At 39.1% G+C, this 19,587-nt stretch overlaps 1 protein-coding gene across 2 annotated transcripts in view; it reads right to left on the bottom strand.

The window, feature by feature from the left end:
* The window catches only part of nipbla (NIPBL cohesin loading factor a), a 74,559-nt gene that overhangs the window by 33,211 nt on the left and 21,761 nt on the right, over window positions 1–19,587 (bottom strand). For both annotated transcript variants that reach the window (XM_079816136.1, XM_079816137.1), the window contains exons 5-9: window positions 17,410–17,521; window positions 12,349–12,503; window positions 12,185–12,240; window positions 9,501–9,876; window positions 7,750–8,484 (exon numbers count right to left, since the gene is read on the bottom strand). In XM_079816136.1, the coding sequence (XP_079672262.1) occupies window positions 7,750–8,484; window positions 9,501–9,876; window positions 12,185–12,240; window positions 12,349–12,503; window positions 17,410–17,521 (1,434 nt within the window). The remainder of the gene's footprint in view (window positions 1–7,749; window positions 8,485–9,500; window positions 9,877–12,184; window positions 12,241–12,348; window positions 12,504–17,409; window positions 17,522–19,587) is intronic.

Below are 19,587 nucleotides of genomic sequence, written 5' to 3'. Positions count from 1 at the left end.
ATAGCGTATTTCACGCCGGAGATTTTTAGTTTCGCTTTCTCTCAAAGCGCATAATCAAACAAAGCCTCAGTTCTTGACCCTGCGGAAGATAATTTCGTTCTTCACATTTTACTAAAAGTAGCCTATCAGTTTAAGAACAGCAGGAGAAAATATTAAGATATTAGAAAACGATGCTTCTTTCCTGCTCGTGTCTTCCCTTTCAGCGCAAAGAGGCATGACGCACGTCTGTGAGGAAATATAAACAAATTTTTTCTTTAACTAATATTTAACTTATACTATTTATATTTAGATTATTTACAGATATTTATTTAAATGTTTTACAGACTGTAGTTTGTTGTTTCACTGACGGAAGTAGGCCTACTAAAATAAACACGCATGTTTGAGCCTTTTTTTTTTTTTTTTTCAAAATGTAGGCTATTTAATTGAGGTAGCCTATATAAATATATATATATACACGTCAATCTCAATTAAATAGCCTACATTTTGAAAATAAAATATATAAACGAATAATATATTTAACGAATATATAATGAATTTATATATATAAATATAAAAAAAATATATAGGCGTGCGTGCGTATAGCCGCCACCCCAACCACCGCATATTTCGTTCTCCCTTCTCTTTCTTTAATATGAAATGCTGTTTGAATTTCCAAGATAGAAACGATTTCTTGCCCTGGCTCTGTTGTTCTGGCTCCATCTCTACCTCTAGCTCCCGCTGCTCCTCTTCCGACTGATCACGCAAACTGTGCATTTTTTCGTTTTCATATTGGGGCGTTCTGAGAAATGCATTGAGTTGCCTTAATTTATTTAGAGAGTAAATAAACTCATGAAACAGAGAAGTAGGCTATGGTTGATGTCATCCATTGATTTTAACAATGTAACTATTCTAAATAACAACTATTTAAATTATAACTGTAAGGAATACAGTTAGGCATAATATGTATTCTGAATACGTAATGCCGGTACATGTATTCCGTTACTGCCCAACACTGAACACGACCTATTAAAGCACTAAGACATGGGAACAGTATAGCTAACATTCACATTTGAATATTTATCGCAAGTCATATCGTCATCGCAATGTTATCGCACATCGCAGCTTTTCCTCATATCGTGCAGCCCTAATTGAGCACTATTCAAAAACAACAATACAACAATATATATAGGCATATATTTGAATACCTTTGAAGTAAGTACAAACCACAGCTTCATAATGAATAGAGACGGTATGAGTAATTCACACACACACAATCGCTCTCTCATTAATGCATTCAAATAAATGTAGGCCTACTGTAGCCTATCTGATGTAAAACAAACATAAATCTGCCCCATAGACAATAACTGCTGAAAGTGAACCGTTTCCTTCAAGTATTTTAAAAATCACAAAGAAATGCACTTTTTGCATTTGTTGGAAAAATTCCAACTTTAATAGTATGTATTAAAGATGAATGAATGTATGCATTTCTGCTTTACCAAACTGCAATGAAGCCTCACGCACGCACGTACGCACGCGATGTCAGGGCTAGATTACAGCATGAAACCTGTTGTGCATATTAATAAATTAAATTGCTTTTCCTCTTCATTTTCGTTATGCATTATTTGTTTTGGTTGTTTAAAAGCATGCAGGAAACTTCTTTTATCCGATTAATCGATCGATTAAGTGCTAGATTAATCGATTACAAAAAGAAACGATAGCTGCAGCCCTAATATGCACAACAGGTTTCATACTGTAATCTAGCACTGAAATCAAAGTAAATATCTGTTTTATGTAGATTTCTACACCTGCAGCATTTACCATTAGGCTACTTACAAATAATATATAATTTCTGGGGTGAGCCTATTTGCTATGGTAACCTAGCAACCTGTGTGTGTGTGTGTGTGTGTGTGTATGTGTGTATGTGTGCACGTGTGCCGTGCGTGAGCAAGAGTGACGCCCCAGTCAGACCAGTTGCTTCATTGCAGTTTGGTACGGCAGAAATACATACATTCATTTTCAATAGAACGCTGCATTTGGCTTGCATCACTTGCATTGCGGTGCATTTTAGGTTAAGCATCCGTTCGAAAAATCGCGTCACATCACGTCCCGGTGTATACAGTGAATGCATGCTGCATATGTGATGCATTGCCGCGATTGGTCTGACTGGTGCGTGAGAGAGACGAGGGTGTGTGTGTGTGTGTGTGTGTGTGTGTGTGTGTGTGTGTGTGTGTGTGTGTGTGTGTGTGTGTGTGTGTGTGTGTGTGAGAATACGTTTACTACTTAAAAACGTCAAAGCTAAACATCATATCTAGTCAACCCGCATCACGACATCGCTGCAAATACAGTATGGGATAAAAATCAGCGAACATCAATGTATAGGCTTAGGCTACGTTACCATTGAAGTCGTACCGCTGTGAAATGCCAGGTCTAGTAGACACATTGCACCTTGTTCTCTTCTTTTTGTATGTAATGATCGCAAACTTTAGACATTCTCTGCCGTTTATGGATCTTTAGTCCCCGCATCGCGCCAACTAAATTCAAAATTTATCACGCGCTATGGTGTGCTTCCTGAAAATTGAACAACGGTCCGTGTGAATCAGATCCCTGAGCGTATAGTGCGCGTGCGTCATAGGAATTTAACGAGGCTTCGAGGCAGAATTTTTGCCTCGAAGAATTTTTGTAATCGAGTAACTCGATGAATCGTTTCAGCCCTACCTTGACCTGACTGCATTATAGAGTTGTTCCGATTCCGATACTAGTATCGGAAATATCACCGAATACCACAACAAATTCTGGCATCGGTCTCGGCGAGTACTTGAACCCATGTACTAGGGCTGCAACGACGCGTCGACGTCGATGACGTCGACTACGAAAATACGTCGACGTGCGTGAAATGCGTCGACGCGTCGGCGGCACAATATTTACGTTCTAGAATGGAACAGAAGATCTAGAATAATGGCAGCTTCTGCTCCCGGGCATAGTGAAAATGATCATTTATCATATAAAGCCAGACCGCGACATTCAAAAGTGTGGGAGTACTTTAAACAGAAGCCGAATAAAACTGTTCTTTGTTCGCTCTGTAACGCCGGTTTCACACTGCACGCGGTGGCAGAGCAGAAGCTGTGCGCGTGGAGAGCGGGAGATTTCACACTGCCAGTCAGTGTTGCCAAGTCCGCTTTTTTCCGCGGAATTGGGCAACTTCTACACTGTTGCCGCGGGCTGTATCTCATGTCCGCGGGTTGAAGCAAAAAAACACACATATTTAACCCCCCGAACGCGATGTTTACCAGAGAACCTCCCCGAAACGCGATTGGGCTTGTTTTGGGCTAGTTTTGAGTAACGAATGGGTGGGTTTTGTTGTGTAAACCTGGCAACCCTGCTGCCAGTGTTCTCTCGCGCAGCTGAACCGTGGCGCGTGTATTGCAACAGACGGTCACATTTTCCTGGGTTCTTCTCCGACCCCAGTACGTCTCGTGCTTTTATTTATTATGGGCTGCATATATCTGCTGTAAATGCGACCTGGTTCCGCTCTGTCCCAAACACATATGCATAATAACTTGCTGTATATAGGTAGTTTGCATGATTAAAGTAACATTAAAGTTAAGATATGCCTCTAGCTTTAATCATTTAAATGTGTCTTTGAAGTTTGGGCAAAAACTTCTGGCAGCTTTAGTCGTTGTTTATGCACCTTCAAAATAGACAACTAGTTATACTATATTAAAACTATGCTGAGAGCTCCTGTATGTGAACCTTTTGCAGATAAATACAAGTGCATTTTCGTTTACTATTGACAAAAATCAATAAGTAAATCATACTCAACTACTATAGTAAACAACTTTTCCTAATTAGGCCTACTCTGTATACATTTTATGATGAATAGTATCATTATATATTATGTTTAAAAAGCTTCTTGTGTTCATATATTTCATTATAAAATGGCATACTATGTACACTACCCTTCCTGAAATACAATTAATAGTCATCATTCATTGATTTCATGTTAAAATAATATACAAATTCACTTTGAAATACAATAATCAGTAAAAAAGAATAATAAGATTAATCTGGAAAAATAATCGTTAGATTAGTCGACAGAAAAAATCATTGTTAGTTGCAGCTCTACCATGTACCGATCCGATACCATTTTCTTAAACAAGACCTAGTTATTATGACCGCTAGCTTTGCCTAACCACTGCGCGGGCATCGCAAACACGGGAAGTTGTGCTGTGTTGCCACAAGCAACCACTGTTTAGAGCAGCGAAGAAGAAATGAAAATGCGTTAGCAATATGTCCGCTGTTTAGCAGTATTTCATCTCTGTGTGGATGGTGGGCGCGTGTGTGTGACACTCGCTCGCTGTCTTTGTAATCTCTGCCATGTGTCACTATCAAGCGGCAACCTCCCCCAGTTTTTTTTCAATTTAAGTCATTTTTTTTTTTACAGTCTATGGTCACTATATGAGGACACGAACGCATAAACCGTCACTTCATGGGAATTTACCGTTTCATTTGAGAAAACTGTCATATAATGAACACAGACACTCAAAGACCTTCACGGCCACCTGTCAAAATAAAACTTCGGATTACATTTTTTTTTTAATTGACAGAATATATTAGGCTACTGTTCTACAGTAGATTTAGCTACGTCCCTATGCAACGTCTCTACTACTACTACTACTAATAATGTCTAGATGGTTGCTTATTTTTCACTTGTTTTTGTTGTAAAGAGATTATCTTCTGATTAATATATTTTTTTTTATATTCCTACATTTATTTGTTGCACTGTTTTTTATAGTTATATTGTAAAACTAGAATACCTTTTTCAGTTTGCAGTGTTAGAGTTGTGGCTGCATTTGAAATTCTTTTTCGTTTAAGAAAAATAAATAATATTACTGTCAAATGCATGTCAGATAATAAAAATACTGTAATAAATACAGTAGTTCACTGTATGTATTTGTTTATGTTTTATTAAGTCTGAAGCACACCATAAATTAATTCTAGCAATTCATACAGGGCTAGTACTATATGCAGCTGTATATACAGATACACACCCAGGTATTGGATCAGTACTCGGTATCGGGCGGATATCGAGTACTGATATCAGGTATCGGAATCGGTATCGGGAAAAAGGGTATCGGAACATCTCTACTGCATTATACTACAGTACACAGATCCATTCAGAATTATTAAACACCGCAACATATACACAAAAAAATTAAATGTTTGTGGAAACAATATAATGAAACGTGGCTGTGCATAAATACAATGTGTGATCAGTGCATTGAGCGCACATATACACGGTTTGTTTTGCGCATAATAACACACGCGCGTGCTTACTGTACGACTTCTGTACATTTCTGCAAGCGTCTTTACCTTGAACACAATTCTCATCCATCAAAACTTTACTAGCGAGAAGCTGTTTGCTTCATCCAGCCGAAAAACGTAGTTTGAGTATCATCTGGCCATACATCGATGGGATGTTTTGATGTTCCATTCAGTCTGTATTTCACACTGCACGATACGCAAGGCCTCGCGCTCTTCAGAAACAATGACAGAATATGACAGAGCTTGTGTTTTAAAGCTAAACAGACACTGAAATAAGTCATTCACTGAAAACTGGCCGCAAGTCACTGTTCTCTCTGTCATCTCTGATGTAATAAGCCTGGTTTTCTTTACATTAGGGTTGTTTTGGACTGATTGAATGAATTTGCTTACTGGATAATTAGACTGAAAACTTAGTGGCTTAAAATGATCTGATCACAAACATAGAAGTGAAACCGGGTTAAAGGGTTAGAATAGAAATTTCCGCCTACCAGGGTTACATGTGCTCGCGCCATTGTAGATGCTCAGTTTGATAAACTCCCGACTTTTAAGATCATCTAATTGTGTGATGTAAATTAAGTTAATGAAGCAATTTTTGTGCATCGTTCATTTATTTGCGTTAAATTATTTTAAAACGTTAAGGATTTTTAGGTTTTATGCATTAAAGTTGATAGCCCTAATAGAAATATTTAGAAGAAAACAATAAAAGTGAAAAACTAAAAACTCAAACTAAAGTTATAAGTATTAGTATTATATAGTATTATAAAATTATTTTAAAAATCTACATACAAAATACAACCATTTATTTAAAAGTACTAATACCATTTTTCCTTCATGTATTCTGTATTAGGAATGCAACGATTATAGATTTTGTTGGCACGATTATAGAAATAATCACGGTTTCACAATTATCACGGTTATTATGCATTCATTAATTTCACAACAATGTATAAAAAAAATCACATGAACAAACTTTCTATCATTTTAAAGTGTTATTTTTTGCTGCCTTTTGAACCAGAAATAACAGTAACCAAATAATACAGCACAAAATAATAATAAAGACAAAAGTCTGTCTCTCCCTTTGGAATTAAAGAAAAGTGACCTCTGCTCTGTAAACATCAGTGCATGTCAGTGTGAGGGGAATAAACCGAACTGTTATTTTCACCAACTGTCATCCATACGTATTCATTTTAATAATCTTTTTAATAATCTATCTAATTTTACATGTGGCCTGAGAAAGTCATGTCTATTATTTTGGTTTGTGTCACTGATAAATTCAAACGTGCTTCTGCGTTTTGGCTGGCGCTGAGCCAGAGGTGCGTTTGCTCAGTGCTTTTCATATATCACTATTCATATATAACCATTCAACCACATAATGTTTATTTGAGGTTTCAGAGATTTAAATAGACATTTAAATGAATTACTAGCCTATATAAAAAAGACTTAGTTTGTTAAATTTAAATTCCATACACCGATATCTATGGAAGCTGCCATAATAATGCTTTAAATTATAATTCAAATAAATATTATATTCATATCAGATACACTTTGTGCATGAAAAAGTTTGATCTTCTCCCATGTTCACTGGCCACTTCTATGTATTTTGGGGAAAACTGATGAATTTACGTGATGTAAACAGATCCTCGGAATTGCAAACTCATTGCGTGTTATATCAACTAACATGATCATTATAAAGGCGTTTAAACAACAAAACACATTCACTTACACATATTTGACAATCGGAATATATCATAATTCATGATATAGTTAAAAAGTTTCTAAATATTTTGAATAAAAAGGAAAAATTAAATAAACACGACACTTATCTGTATTGTGACTGCATGACCATCGGCATGGGAAAAGTAATATGTTCTAAAATAACGGTCGCTTAAAAAAAAAAAAGGTATAGACTGCCGACTTCAGGTGTTTCTTTGGTGGAAATAAAATGTCGCTGTTTGGTCCCTCAGCCATTGTTAATCCAGTGTGTACAGTAGAAGCCTCCGTGTCTATGAAAATCACGGCACTTTAAGCTGGCGCGCCGCTGGTGTAACCATTTTCGTTTTGTGCAACAAAAAAAACACTCGGTGTAGCAGAGCCTTTACGGTTAATTAACCGTGACATTGTTAAGCGCGGTTAATCAAGAAATCGGTTAATTCCTGCATCCCTATTCTGTATTCCGATTTCTCACACAATAAAGTCTGGCTAAATACACAAGACACTATTCAGTGACATCCACTTATAAGATTCATTTCAAAGTGTTAAAAAACCCAAAGCGTTAATGGTTCAGCTCAAGAAACAATGTGCATAACTGCCCTCACACAAGTAGCAAAGTAATATTTCTCCATGCCTGGCTGTTCGTCCAATTCAAAAGGAAAAATCATCTTGATGTTCTCAGAGTGGGAAACCGTCATTCAAACTGGAATAAGACAAAGATGAAAGGAGTTCCCCTACCTTTCCCAGATCTCCCAGAGGAGAGTCTGTTCTTTCCGGACTTGGAGCCACGCGAGTCTCTCTCTCTCATGAGCCTCTGCACTTCATCTATGGAGAGTTTCTGCAGAACGACCACAGGCTTGACGCTCTTCTTCACGTCCATCTCGGGTTCTAGTCTCTCTAGCCGCACACACGGCTGTTTCCAGCCTTCTGGAAGATCTCCGCCTCCATGATCTCCCCCTTTTCTGATTTTGGGAATGGTGAAGTTCTTAAGCACTCCCGAACTGGTGTTATCCCCCAGCATGTATGGAGGAAGTTCGACCGGTTTACTCCCAGACTGAGCAGCGCGCTGCGTGCCGCCATCAGCATGCCGACCTTCAGGTCTATGTTTCTGCCGTGGGGTATCGGGCTGCTTGTCATCATGGCGATGCCGGTGTTCTGGAACGTGGTCGTGCTTGTGTTTGACGGGCTTCGGGGTGACGCCCTCCTGCGGCTCCTGAGGCCAGCGCTGAGCTTCGCTGGCAGGGATAGGCATGCCCATGCATGCATCCTCCACTCTTCCCGCTTGCTCCAAACTCACTTGCAAGCCCGGCCGGCTGGCGCTGGTGCCCGCAGCACTGGCCTCTTGAGGGGCCAGCCTGTGCCCTGCGTTAGCCCCTCCTCCCCCACCTGGAGCCCCAGAGCCTGAACCAGCTGTGCCAGCTGCACCAGGCTCCTGCGGGTGGGAGTCCTGTTTACGCTTCTTCAAAGGCTTATCTACAGAGAGAAAAAGACATGCATGAGACATTGAATTTCACATGTACAGGTCACCAAACTCTTATTTATAAAAATAATATCAAAATACAGCAAGGTCGTAAAACGGTTTTCTTTTTGCAAAATACAATTTCGATTTTGCATTTGTACAGCTTTGCAATTACACTACCGTTGTAAAGTTGCTGTTTTAATCAATTAACACTTCTATTCAATTGATTCAAGGCATTTTGAGTAATTTTTTTATTCATTTTCAAGATATTTTTAAATGGAAAAAAAAATAAGCTTCCCATTTAAAATAGCGTTTTCCCAAGAAAATAGGTCAACTAAATCCATAGTTATAAGCATGTGAATATTTGATTTTACCACCAGGTGACGCTGGCTCGGAACTTCTCAGGCTCCTTCAGGGCATTGTGCCAATGACCCATACCGTGTTTCGTTACGATATGCTAATGCGCTCATGAAATATAGCATTTTACTACATAATTCAAAATGTCTGATGCCCAAAATAGCCGATATGGAAAAATTGGATATCATTCGACTCAGCATGTCACCCCAAATCTAACTAGACCACTTTTATGATTTGTTGGCAAACCGTTCAGAAGTTATAAGCCGTATCTCCGGACCAGTAGGTGGCGCTGTGCTGATATGCAGCATGTAGTCTCAGGTCATGCTTGTGACGATGTGTACCAAATTAATGTTCGGTGCAATCAATGATATAAACGTTTTTTTAAATATGTAAAGATTGTACAGAAAAATGCAATAATATTTCATAATATTACTGTGTTTACTGTATTTTTGATCAAACAAATGCAGCCTTGGAGAGCATAAGAGACTTCTTTCAAAAATATGAACAAAAGTGTATTGCTAAACAGTTAGTTCAGCATGAGCAGGGATCAGGGATGACTGATATATCAGTAACCATATGCCATAATATAAAATTATTTAATTTTTCCAGATTCCCATATCAGCGCAAATATTAGTTTTGAAGACAATGTGTTTAATGACATCCTGCATCATACCTTTGTCCTGCACCTCTTTAGCACCACGGTCCGTTTCCATGGCCGCTTCACTTTCCATCCTTTCTATTGCGGCAAGAGCCTCAACAAGTTCTCCTTCTGGGTCTGAGCCCGGGTACATTCCCCCAAGATCGACCTCCGCTGGCCTCGCCCGTGACTGCCTCAGGATCAGCTTAGTGTGAGTTAGTGTGTCTTTTGCCGGCGAGGCCACAATATCATAAACCGCAGCCTTATCGGCGGTGTCCCGCTCTCCCTCAGGCTTCAGACCGCGCTGCTTGTCCGGGGAGCCGAGATGCATGTCTTGAGCCCCATCGCAAGGAGGGGTGTAAGGTGGAGATGACTGCAGTATGTGAGACGTGAAGCCCGTCCTCATCTGATCCTAGGAGTTTACAGAGAAATATACAATCAGAACAGCTTCTTAAGACCATCTGATCACGGTTATTTAATTTAACCACAGCCATTTCAGATAACCACAATTAATGTGTTCAAACGATGTTGCTCTGCTGATTTCGCAATAATTTAGTCACTTCGTCACTGTTATTTTCGGCAGTTAAGTTGTGTATATGTGTATGTATGTATGTATGTATGTATGTATGTATGCATGTATGTATGTATGTATGTATGTATGTATGTATGTATGTATGTATGTATGTATGTATGTATGTATGTATGTATGTATGTATGTATGTATGTATGTATGTATGTATGTATGTATGTATGTATGTATGTATGTATGTATGTATGTATGTATGTATGTATGTATGTATGTATGTATGTATGTATATATATATATATATATATATATATATATATATATATATATATATATATATATATATATATATACATATACATATATACATACAGGGAGTGCAGAATTATTAGGCAAATGAGTATTTTGACCACATCATCCTCGTTATGCATGTTGTCTTACTCCAAGCTGTATAGGCTGGAAAGCCTACTACCAATTAAGCATATTAGGTGATGTGCATCTCTGTAATGAGAAGGGGTGTGGTCTAATGACATCAACACCCTATATCAGGTGTGCATAATTATTAGGCAACTTCCTTTCCTTTGGCAAAATGGGTCAAAAGAAGGACTTGACAGGCTCAGAAAAGTCAAAAATAGTGAGATATATTGCAGAGGGATGCAGCAGTCTTAAAATAGCCAAGCTTCTGAAGCGTGATCATCGAACAATCAAGCGTTTCATTCAAAATAGTCAACAGGGTCGCAAGAAGCGTGTGGAAAAACCAAGGCGCAAAATAACTGCCCGTGAACTGATAAAAGTCAAGCGTGCAGCTGCCAAGATGCCACTTGCCACCAGTTTGGCCATATTTCAGAGCTGCAACATCACTGGAGTGCCCAAAAGCACAAGGTGTGCAATACTCAGAGACATGGCCATGGTAAGAAAGGCAGAAAGTCGACCACCACTGAACAAGACACACAAGCTGAAACGTCAAGACTGGGCCAAGAAATATCTCAAGACTGATTTTTCTAAGGTTTTATGGACTGATGAAATGAGAGTGAGTCTTGATGGGCCAGATGGATGGGCCCGTGGCTGGATTGGTAAAGGGCAGACTCAGACGCCAGCAAGGTGGAGGTGGAGTACTGGTCTGGTTTGAGCTTTCCTGTAGCTCAAACAGTAGAGCATGGCGCTAGCAACGCTAAGGTCATGGGTTCGATTCCCAGGGAAAGCAAGAATTGACAAAATGTAAGATGTGTACCTTGAATGCAATGTTAGTCGCTTTGGATAAAAGCGTCTGCCAAATGCATAAATGTAAATGTAAATGTAAATGGTTTGGGCTGGTATCATCAAAGATGAGCTTGTGGGGCCTTTTCGGGTTGAGGATGGAGTCAAGCTCAACTCCCAGTCCTACTGCCAGTTTCTGGAAGACACCTTCTTCAAGCAGTGGTACAGGAAGAAGTCTGCATCCTTCAAGAAAAACATGATTTTCATGCAGGACAATGCTCCATCACACGCGTCCAAGTACTCCACAGCGTGGCTGGCAAGAAAGGGTATAAAAGAAGAAAATCTAATGATATGGCCTCCTTGTTCACCTGATCTGAACCCCATTGAGAACCTGTGGTCCATCATCAAATGTGCGATTTACAAGGAGGGAAAACAGTACACCTCTCTGAACAGTGTCTGGGAGGCTGTGGTTGCTGCTGCACGCAATGTTGAAGGTGAACAGATCAAAACACTGACAGAATCCATGGATGGCAGGCTTTTGAGTGTCCTTGCAAAGAAAGGTGGCTATATTGGTCACTGATTTGTTTTTGTTTGGTTTTTCAATGTCAGAAATGTATATTTGTGAATGTTGAGATGTTATATTGGTTTCACTGGTAAAAATAAATAATTGAAATGGGTATAAATTTGTTTTTTGTTAAGTTGCCTAATAATTATGCACAGTAATAGTCACCTGCACACACAGATATCCCCCTAAAATAGCTAAAACTAAAAACTACTTCCAAAAATATTCAGCTTTGATATTAATGAGTTTGTGTTCATTGAGAACATGGTTGTTGTTTAATTATTGTTGTAAAATTAATCCTCAAAAATACAACTTGCCTAATAATTCTGCACTCCCTGTATATATATATATATCTGACGTAGTAATTATTCAACACAATAGTCAAAGGCCTAAAACAGACAAATAATCGTCAAAACTGATAATTAGAACTTCTACCTTATTCTCATGAACATTTCTCATGCCTCCTGGAATCATCGGACTTGCTACTGAACCTGGGAAAAAACAGAATGAAGTCTAAATGAGCCAGAAAACTGAGAAAGATCTCGATGCATGGAAGAGCTGCTGAACAGGGCAGCCTATGTGTGCGCCTTGGTTGAGACCTTGCTGTAGGTGCTGGTGTTGACTGTAGGCTGGAGGGTGTGGGTACTGTCTGTAGCCGGTAGCAGGGCTCTGGGGGGCATATGGGCTGGGCACTGGGCTGCTCTGCTGAGACAGAAACCGTCCACCAGAACCAGACTGTCCCGCCACAAAACGCCTATCATAAGGAACAGGAGAGGACATTGTCAACAAAGAGACTATTAATTGTCGTAATCATGTTTACTAGCTTCATGTTTCATGTGTAGAAACGATTCTCAGGGTTTGTTATGTACCGAACAGAATGCGGAAGTATAGTGGAAGTTCATCATCGGAAGCGAAAGGGCAGGTTATGAATGAGTAATATGAGTGACATGAGCAGATGAGCTTCTGAGTCATAGAAGTGATCACGGAAGAGTAAACACAGGCAGACAGCGCTAGAACCTGCAAATACTCATCAGATTTTGGGACTAAAAGCCCTAATGGATGTTGTTCAGTAGGGCTGGGTAAAAAAAAAATCTGCTTTAATACCAGTTACAGTGCGAAATAAACATAAATGAATGTCAAGGTATGTTTAAAGATTCGTACAACGCACTGAAATCTTTATCACGTCACATGTAATTGCTCAATCAGTGTTTCAACCGCGGAAAGACGCCAGTAAAATAGCTTGTGAACAATGTCACGTAACGTCACATTTACCTCAGAAAAACTAGAGATGCTCCGATCAGCATTTTTGGGGCCGATCACCGATCACCAAGATCATGATCTGCCGATTGCCGATCACAGAATGGCAGGGGAATGGAAATCTTTTATCTTTAATCTTGCAGAGTTTGCACCATTTGTAGAAATGAAACTAACTATAAATTAACTGAGTCAAGACCTTGAAGAACCACCAAGTGTTTATTTTAGAAAATGGGATAACTTAAGGCTACTGTAGGCCATCTTTCCCAAATAAATGTATATAATAAATGTATATAATTATCTCACCTAAATATTTGATCATGCAGTGCATTTTTGTTTTTAAAAACAATTTTTCAGGTAGGTCTAACATTAGTATTGAGGTAAGAAATACTAAAGACAATATTGGTCTTCCCTGAATAAATTAAATTAGTTTAATCCTTACACTTAAGGTTGCAAAAGTTAGTCATTCAAGAGCAGTGAGTGTCATAAAGGTTTATCAAACAACACAAGACAAAGAGAAACTCAGAGACAGCAGCAGTTTATTCGACAGCTGTCACTTTAAGAGCGAACACGGATGCGGTTACATGCAGTTGCACAAACGTTCACTCGCGAGTCACGACGGGGCTTACGTGCATACTCGTCAAGACGGTAATTTAGTACATACATTTGTGTGTATCTGACCATTTCAGCGCAATTTGTACTTGCAAGCTTTTTGTGAGATGGCCTGTGTGTGAGTGTGTGTGTGTGTGTGTCCAGACCGTGCGTGCGAGTGCTGAGCGGTTTGAACACTGGCAAGACTTAAAAATAAATGCAATTGATAAACTTTAGTGACGATGCGACACTGCCTCGATTGTGCAAAGTGGCAAATCCTGTGTCAACTGAGCAGCTCAATTTTAGTGCAGGTGCGCTGATGTGAAGCCATTTGAGCATTTTGAAAGGGAGAAAGAGAGCCGCGCACGCTGTGATTCACGCGCGCTGTTTGTGAACTTGGGTCCCACAGAACGTTTTCAAATGACTGCGTAAGTTATTTAATATAGAAATATGAATTGTACCTCACCTTCAGCATTATAATTATTTTACCCGCGCTGGAAAGAGAATGAGACGGTGTCGCTGCATATCATGCCCTAGTTCTCACGGCAGGTGCGGGTTTTATGTGTCGTCAGCATGCGATCAGTTTATGAGATCGGCCTTTTTAGAGACCGCCGATCAATCATCCCAAAGCGATTATCGACCGATCGAGATCGGTTGCCGATCAATCGGAGCACCCCTACGAAAAACCATATCCAGTGACCATAAACTCATTAGTCAGTTGAAAAAATGAACTCTAGAGATGAGCATTTTGATAAATATATGCACCATATTACATATGCTATTCAGTATAATTTTTTATGTTCTTCAATATTAATGCATGTTTGAATACATCTGTCAAGTTTTTATGACAGCCACCATTTAACACCAGTCAACATGTTTATATATCAAAAAACAAATTAGAGTAGAAATATGATTATGTAATTGTAAAGTTAGTATTATAACTTTATTATTATAAAAAACATAATTGAGTGTAATTTATGTTTGTATGTATTCAAATCAGTTAATGTTAACTTTCAATATTAGTAATTCACCTAAGTAAGACTATCATGTATAATTAGTAAGACTACCATGTATAGTTTACAGCATTAGTTAAGAATTTTTTTCTTCAAGAACATTTACTGTATCTGATATATATACACACTAATCGATATTGAAACGAAATCGTAAATCGAAAGCTTGTGAATTCGTTAAAAATTGTGTCAATATCCAGCCCTACTGTTCAGTAAAGCTTGCACGTGTGACGTGATCACCTGACAGAGGCGGACAAAATTTGACGGAGGTGACCGATATATAATTCTCCATGCAGAAAAAAACCCTGTAATATAATTAAAATAAGAAATAGTAAGATTTCACTGTAATGTTAAAATGTTAAACCATCAAGCTTTTATTTTGTCGTAAAACTGCAGGGAGCCCTTAAAAGTTTTTCTTTTGTTTACAACAGCTGGTTTACAATACAAGTTTGGGAAGATGGTTGGTGCCTGTTGCGTTTCTAAAGGCATGTTATAAGTGACAAAAACTCAGAGAACATGAGTTTGTGTGGACTGTGGAGCAGCATTTATTCTGAACCAAGCTGCTGAGACACTGAAAACATATAATAATGAGCTGCTCGGGTGATGAACACAGTGCCACACTTCACTGTGAAACACGCAGCACATTTATTTCTTTAATTCAACCATAGCCTTCGCGATTTGATATTCGCACTAAGCAAGTACCAAAATCAATTAAACATTAAAGCTGCAAGCAGCGAAGAAAGGGCCCACACACCCGTGCCACCGCCACCCGGTGGCTTTAGGAAAACAGAGCATGGTGGGCAATTTGCATTTAAAGGCCCACTGAAATCAAAATAAAGTTTTTTAGCTTTTAGTATGATTATCTTAGCCTTAAGGTTATGAATAAGCTGGTGTGTTCCACTTCCAAAACAATGACAAAATGTGCATTTAGGAGATATAAGCATTCACAACTTACAGTCTCTCACTTCCGTTAAAACGAATCACAGATTTTGATTACATCATTGCAGACTTCACCTTCTCATCAAATCTACTGTCCAATCAAATGCGCTTTAGAATCTGAAGTCCCGCCCCCTGCCTTATAAATAGACCCTGAACTGCGTCTGAAAACGGTCAGTTGTTCACGCATTTACTATTTTCTACATGGTGAACGGCACATAGCGTACTATACATGCAATAGGAAACCATTCAGATGAATACGCTTTCAATTGAGGCAAATTAAGTCTGGGTTCACGATAGTTTCACGCGCACCGCACACACATAGTCTACTCTAGACCAGAGCCGTTGACTACAGACACGAGAGCGCAGCGCGGATCATATGCGCGAGTCGGCGCAGACAACAAAATATATCGGACCTGTTTAAATGCTGCACAGATGCTGTATTTCAAAGAGATATGGAAGAGATTGTGATGATAAACGGTTAGATTCGGAGAAAACTGCGTTTAAAAAAACAGAAAGGCTAGTCAAACTGTGGTAATAAAACGCTATTGGCTGTTTCAAAAAAGGGGAGGAGCTGCTAACAGCTGGAGCCGTTTCAATGGAAATTACGGCAACACATTGAATAATGCTGCGCGTTCCAAGGCACTTCAGTGGGCCTTTAAGTATATAAAAATAAGAGGACTACGTCAGTCATTTGTATTTGCCACACTTCCTGCTACCAGCAAGTGGCACTATGATAACTACATTTTGGCGTGTAAATGGCCATGGCACTTATCAAACGTGAAGTTTAAGGCAGATTGGACATTGCATGCTTGAGTTACAGCAACTTCCGGTTTCATGACGATAATAGCATGCTTTAGCACTCAGCTAAGAGTTTCTAGCATGTTTTAGAATGTTTCTAGCACATTTAGTACTTAATTGCATATTTTAGTATGTTGCTAGTAATGCATCACAGTGTTAAACATCACTTCCTGTTGCCAGTGGGTGGCGCTATTACTATAATTGAATATTGTCAAGTAGATGTGTTCAGGGCAGGACTCTTCTCAAACATGTGAAGTTTGGGGCAGATCAACAACTTCCTGTTTTGCGGCGTAAATCGCATACATTAGCACTTAGCCAAGTGTTGCATGATTTAACTGTTTCTAGCAGGTTTGGTACTTCGTGGCATTTTTCGGGGAGTGAATTACAGTGTAAAGCATGCAATTTCATGCCAGCAGGTGGCGCTATGACTAACTGAATATTGGCATGTAGATGTCTTCAGGTCAGGACTCTTATCAGACATGTGAAGTTTGGGGCAGATCGGACATTGTATGCCTGACTTACAACAGCTTCCTGTTTCATGGCGAAACATCAGACTTTATCAGGCCGCCACAGACACGCCCTTCAGCGAAAACTCGAGATATTCACAATTTAATATCACCAAGGCCTTTTTTTGTAGTAATTGGCCATTACATATGTCTACCGAATTTCATACTTGTACGTGAAAAATAGCGCAAATGGCAATTAACTTAATTTTTGTAGGTGGTGCTATCGAGCCATTTCACTAGTTCTGAAACCCATATCAGACGTACATTTTTTGTGTGTGAAGTTTCATGAGATTGAGAGCATGTTTAGGCCCTCAAAAATGCAATTCATATCGGAGAAGAATTATAGACCGAGCAATTCCAATAGGGTCCTCACACCATTGGTGCTCGGGCCCTAATTAAACCCCACACGTAACATTGTTATTGAAACATGCTGGATGCTGGCTATAATCTAAATAACAGCAGTTGTTGGTTAGTTTTGTACAACAAAAAGCAATTTGACGTGACACAAATAGAAACACAAGTTAGCCCTCCACATGAAAACTGAATCAGAAAGCAGACTCACCCAGAGGGGCTGTGGGACATCGAGGCCTGCTGGTAATTGGCAGGGGCTGGGCTTCCCTGCATGGAGCCATGTGTGATTTTATACGGCGGTGCCATTGATTGCTGACTTATACCTGTGAAAAACAGGAATGTGAAAAATGGTCTGGATGAGAAACAACAAGCAAAAAAGCAACTCTAAACCATTTGAGAGGTTTACTAAAAGCTTTAAAATGGCTAGCTTTGCTGCTAAAATAGGAAAGAATGACATCAATCAGTCATTAAGTCATCGGAATGAAGTCACGGAACAAAAAGCAGGATGTTTTTTTTTTTTATGGATGAGTTTGCAAACATATGACTTTCGCGCACAACATTTTCTGACACACATCAGCTTGGATGCAATGCAATGCAGGTTTTGTAAAAAGGTGTTAGTGGAGAATGGATTAGTAGGGCTGTCACTTTTTATTCGATATTCGAATATGCATTCGAACATGACGTGAAAATATGCGTAATTGAACTATAAATAAACTATCCGGTTTTTAAAGTGCCATGCAGAGTCCTGCACGGGTGCGGGTACACGTGAATATTGCTGAAACGGGTGAAAAACATCCCAACTGTGTCGGATACGGGTGCGGGTCGGACAAGGGAGAACACGGGTCTAAACAGGGGTTTTAAACAGTCATGTGCAAATGAATATATATAAAAAATATATGCATGTATATTGTAGATGTACAAAATCATCTACAATACATATGCCTTGCCTGTATTTCAAGATAATTTCATATTAGTTTGTGCGCGCGCGCCCTCCCAGGAGAATCACAACCGTGCGCGCGATCTGCCTGCACTCGTCGAGATGGATCCTGAGGAGTTGAAGAAAAGATAGCCGCAAATGTGGAAGTTCATCGCTGAGGAAGCACGCAGATAACTCTGGTAACAAACCAAGCACACACAGTTCTATCGAACAGTATTTTTGTTATGTTTCCTGAGGTTGGTCTCTTAAAGGAACACTCCACTTTTTTTGAAAATAGGCTCATTTTACAAGTCCCCTAGAGTTAAATAGTTGTGTTTTACCGTTTTCGAATCCATTCAGCCAATCTTTGTATCTGGCGGTAGCACTTTTAGCATACCTTAGCATACATCATTGATTCTGATCAGTCCATGTAACTGTAGAAGAATCAAGTTTTAAATAGGAAAAATATTGAAAGTGTATTTGGTCATTTTTTGAATGAGATGCTAATGGACTGATCAGAATCAATGATGTATGCTAAGCTATGCTAAAAGTGCTACCGCCAGATACAAAGATCGGCTAAATGGATTCAAAAACGGTAAAACTCAACTATTTAACTCTAGGGGACTTGTAAAATGAGCCTATTTTCAAAAAAAGTGGAGTGTTCCTTTAATAACACTGTCTTAGTACATTAAAGCCACGTTAAGCGTTTTCTTATAGCCTAATGGTTTCCAATGGGAGAAAAATGCTTAACGTGGAATTAAATGCGTTGCGTTCATATTCTGGGCTCATCTGATTTTTTGGGGGGGATTGGGGCGCTCGTAGAGATTCTAATATATTCGAATACATTGCTTGATATTTGATATCCGTTCGAATTAGATTTTTCTCAAATGACAGCCCTATGGAGCAGTGCCAAGTACTTTGGATGTGGAAACATTAACTTGTATGCTCTTTATATTACCATTAAGCTCCTTGATTCTATATACTGATTGATTTAACATGCAATGTGAGAGCTCATTGTTATGGTTACAGAGAAATAACTCATTTGGTTTTCTTTCCTCTCTGTCGTTTCAATATTGTTATTTTCTTAGTATAACGGAACATTACAAGGTCAAATAAAAACAATGCCTCTTTCTGTAGCCCTAATGGTAACTATGTTTTGGGTGAGAAAAGAGAGGCAGAATCTGTCTTATCAGAAGGACACAAGCTGCAGAGAGAAAATGGAACATTCTGTAGGCAGGCACACATATCATTACATGCTTGAGTGGGAGTAAAGATATTTATAAGATGTAGAGAGGAAGACAAAGTAGATGAAAGGGATAGTTCACCCAAAAATGAACATTACCCCATGATTTACTCAAGCCATCCGAGGTGTATATGACATTCTTCTTTCAGACGATTACAATCGGAGTTATATTAAAAAATATCCTGGCTTTTCCGAGCTTTATAATGACAGTGAATATAAGCCCAAAAAAG

Source organism: Gobio gobio (assembly GCF_949357685.1).
Source record: "Gobio gobio genome assembly, chromosome: 4".
Classification (NCBI taxonomy): domain Eukaryota; kingdom Metazoa; phylum Chordata; class Actinopteri; order Cypriniformes; family Gobionidae; genus Gobio; species Gobio gobio.
The sequence above is the reverse complement of the archived record's forward strand: the minus strand, read 5'-3'. Positions and strand labels throughout refer to the sequence as shown.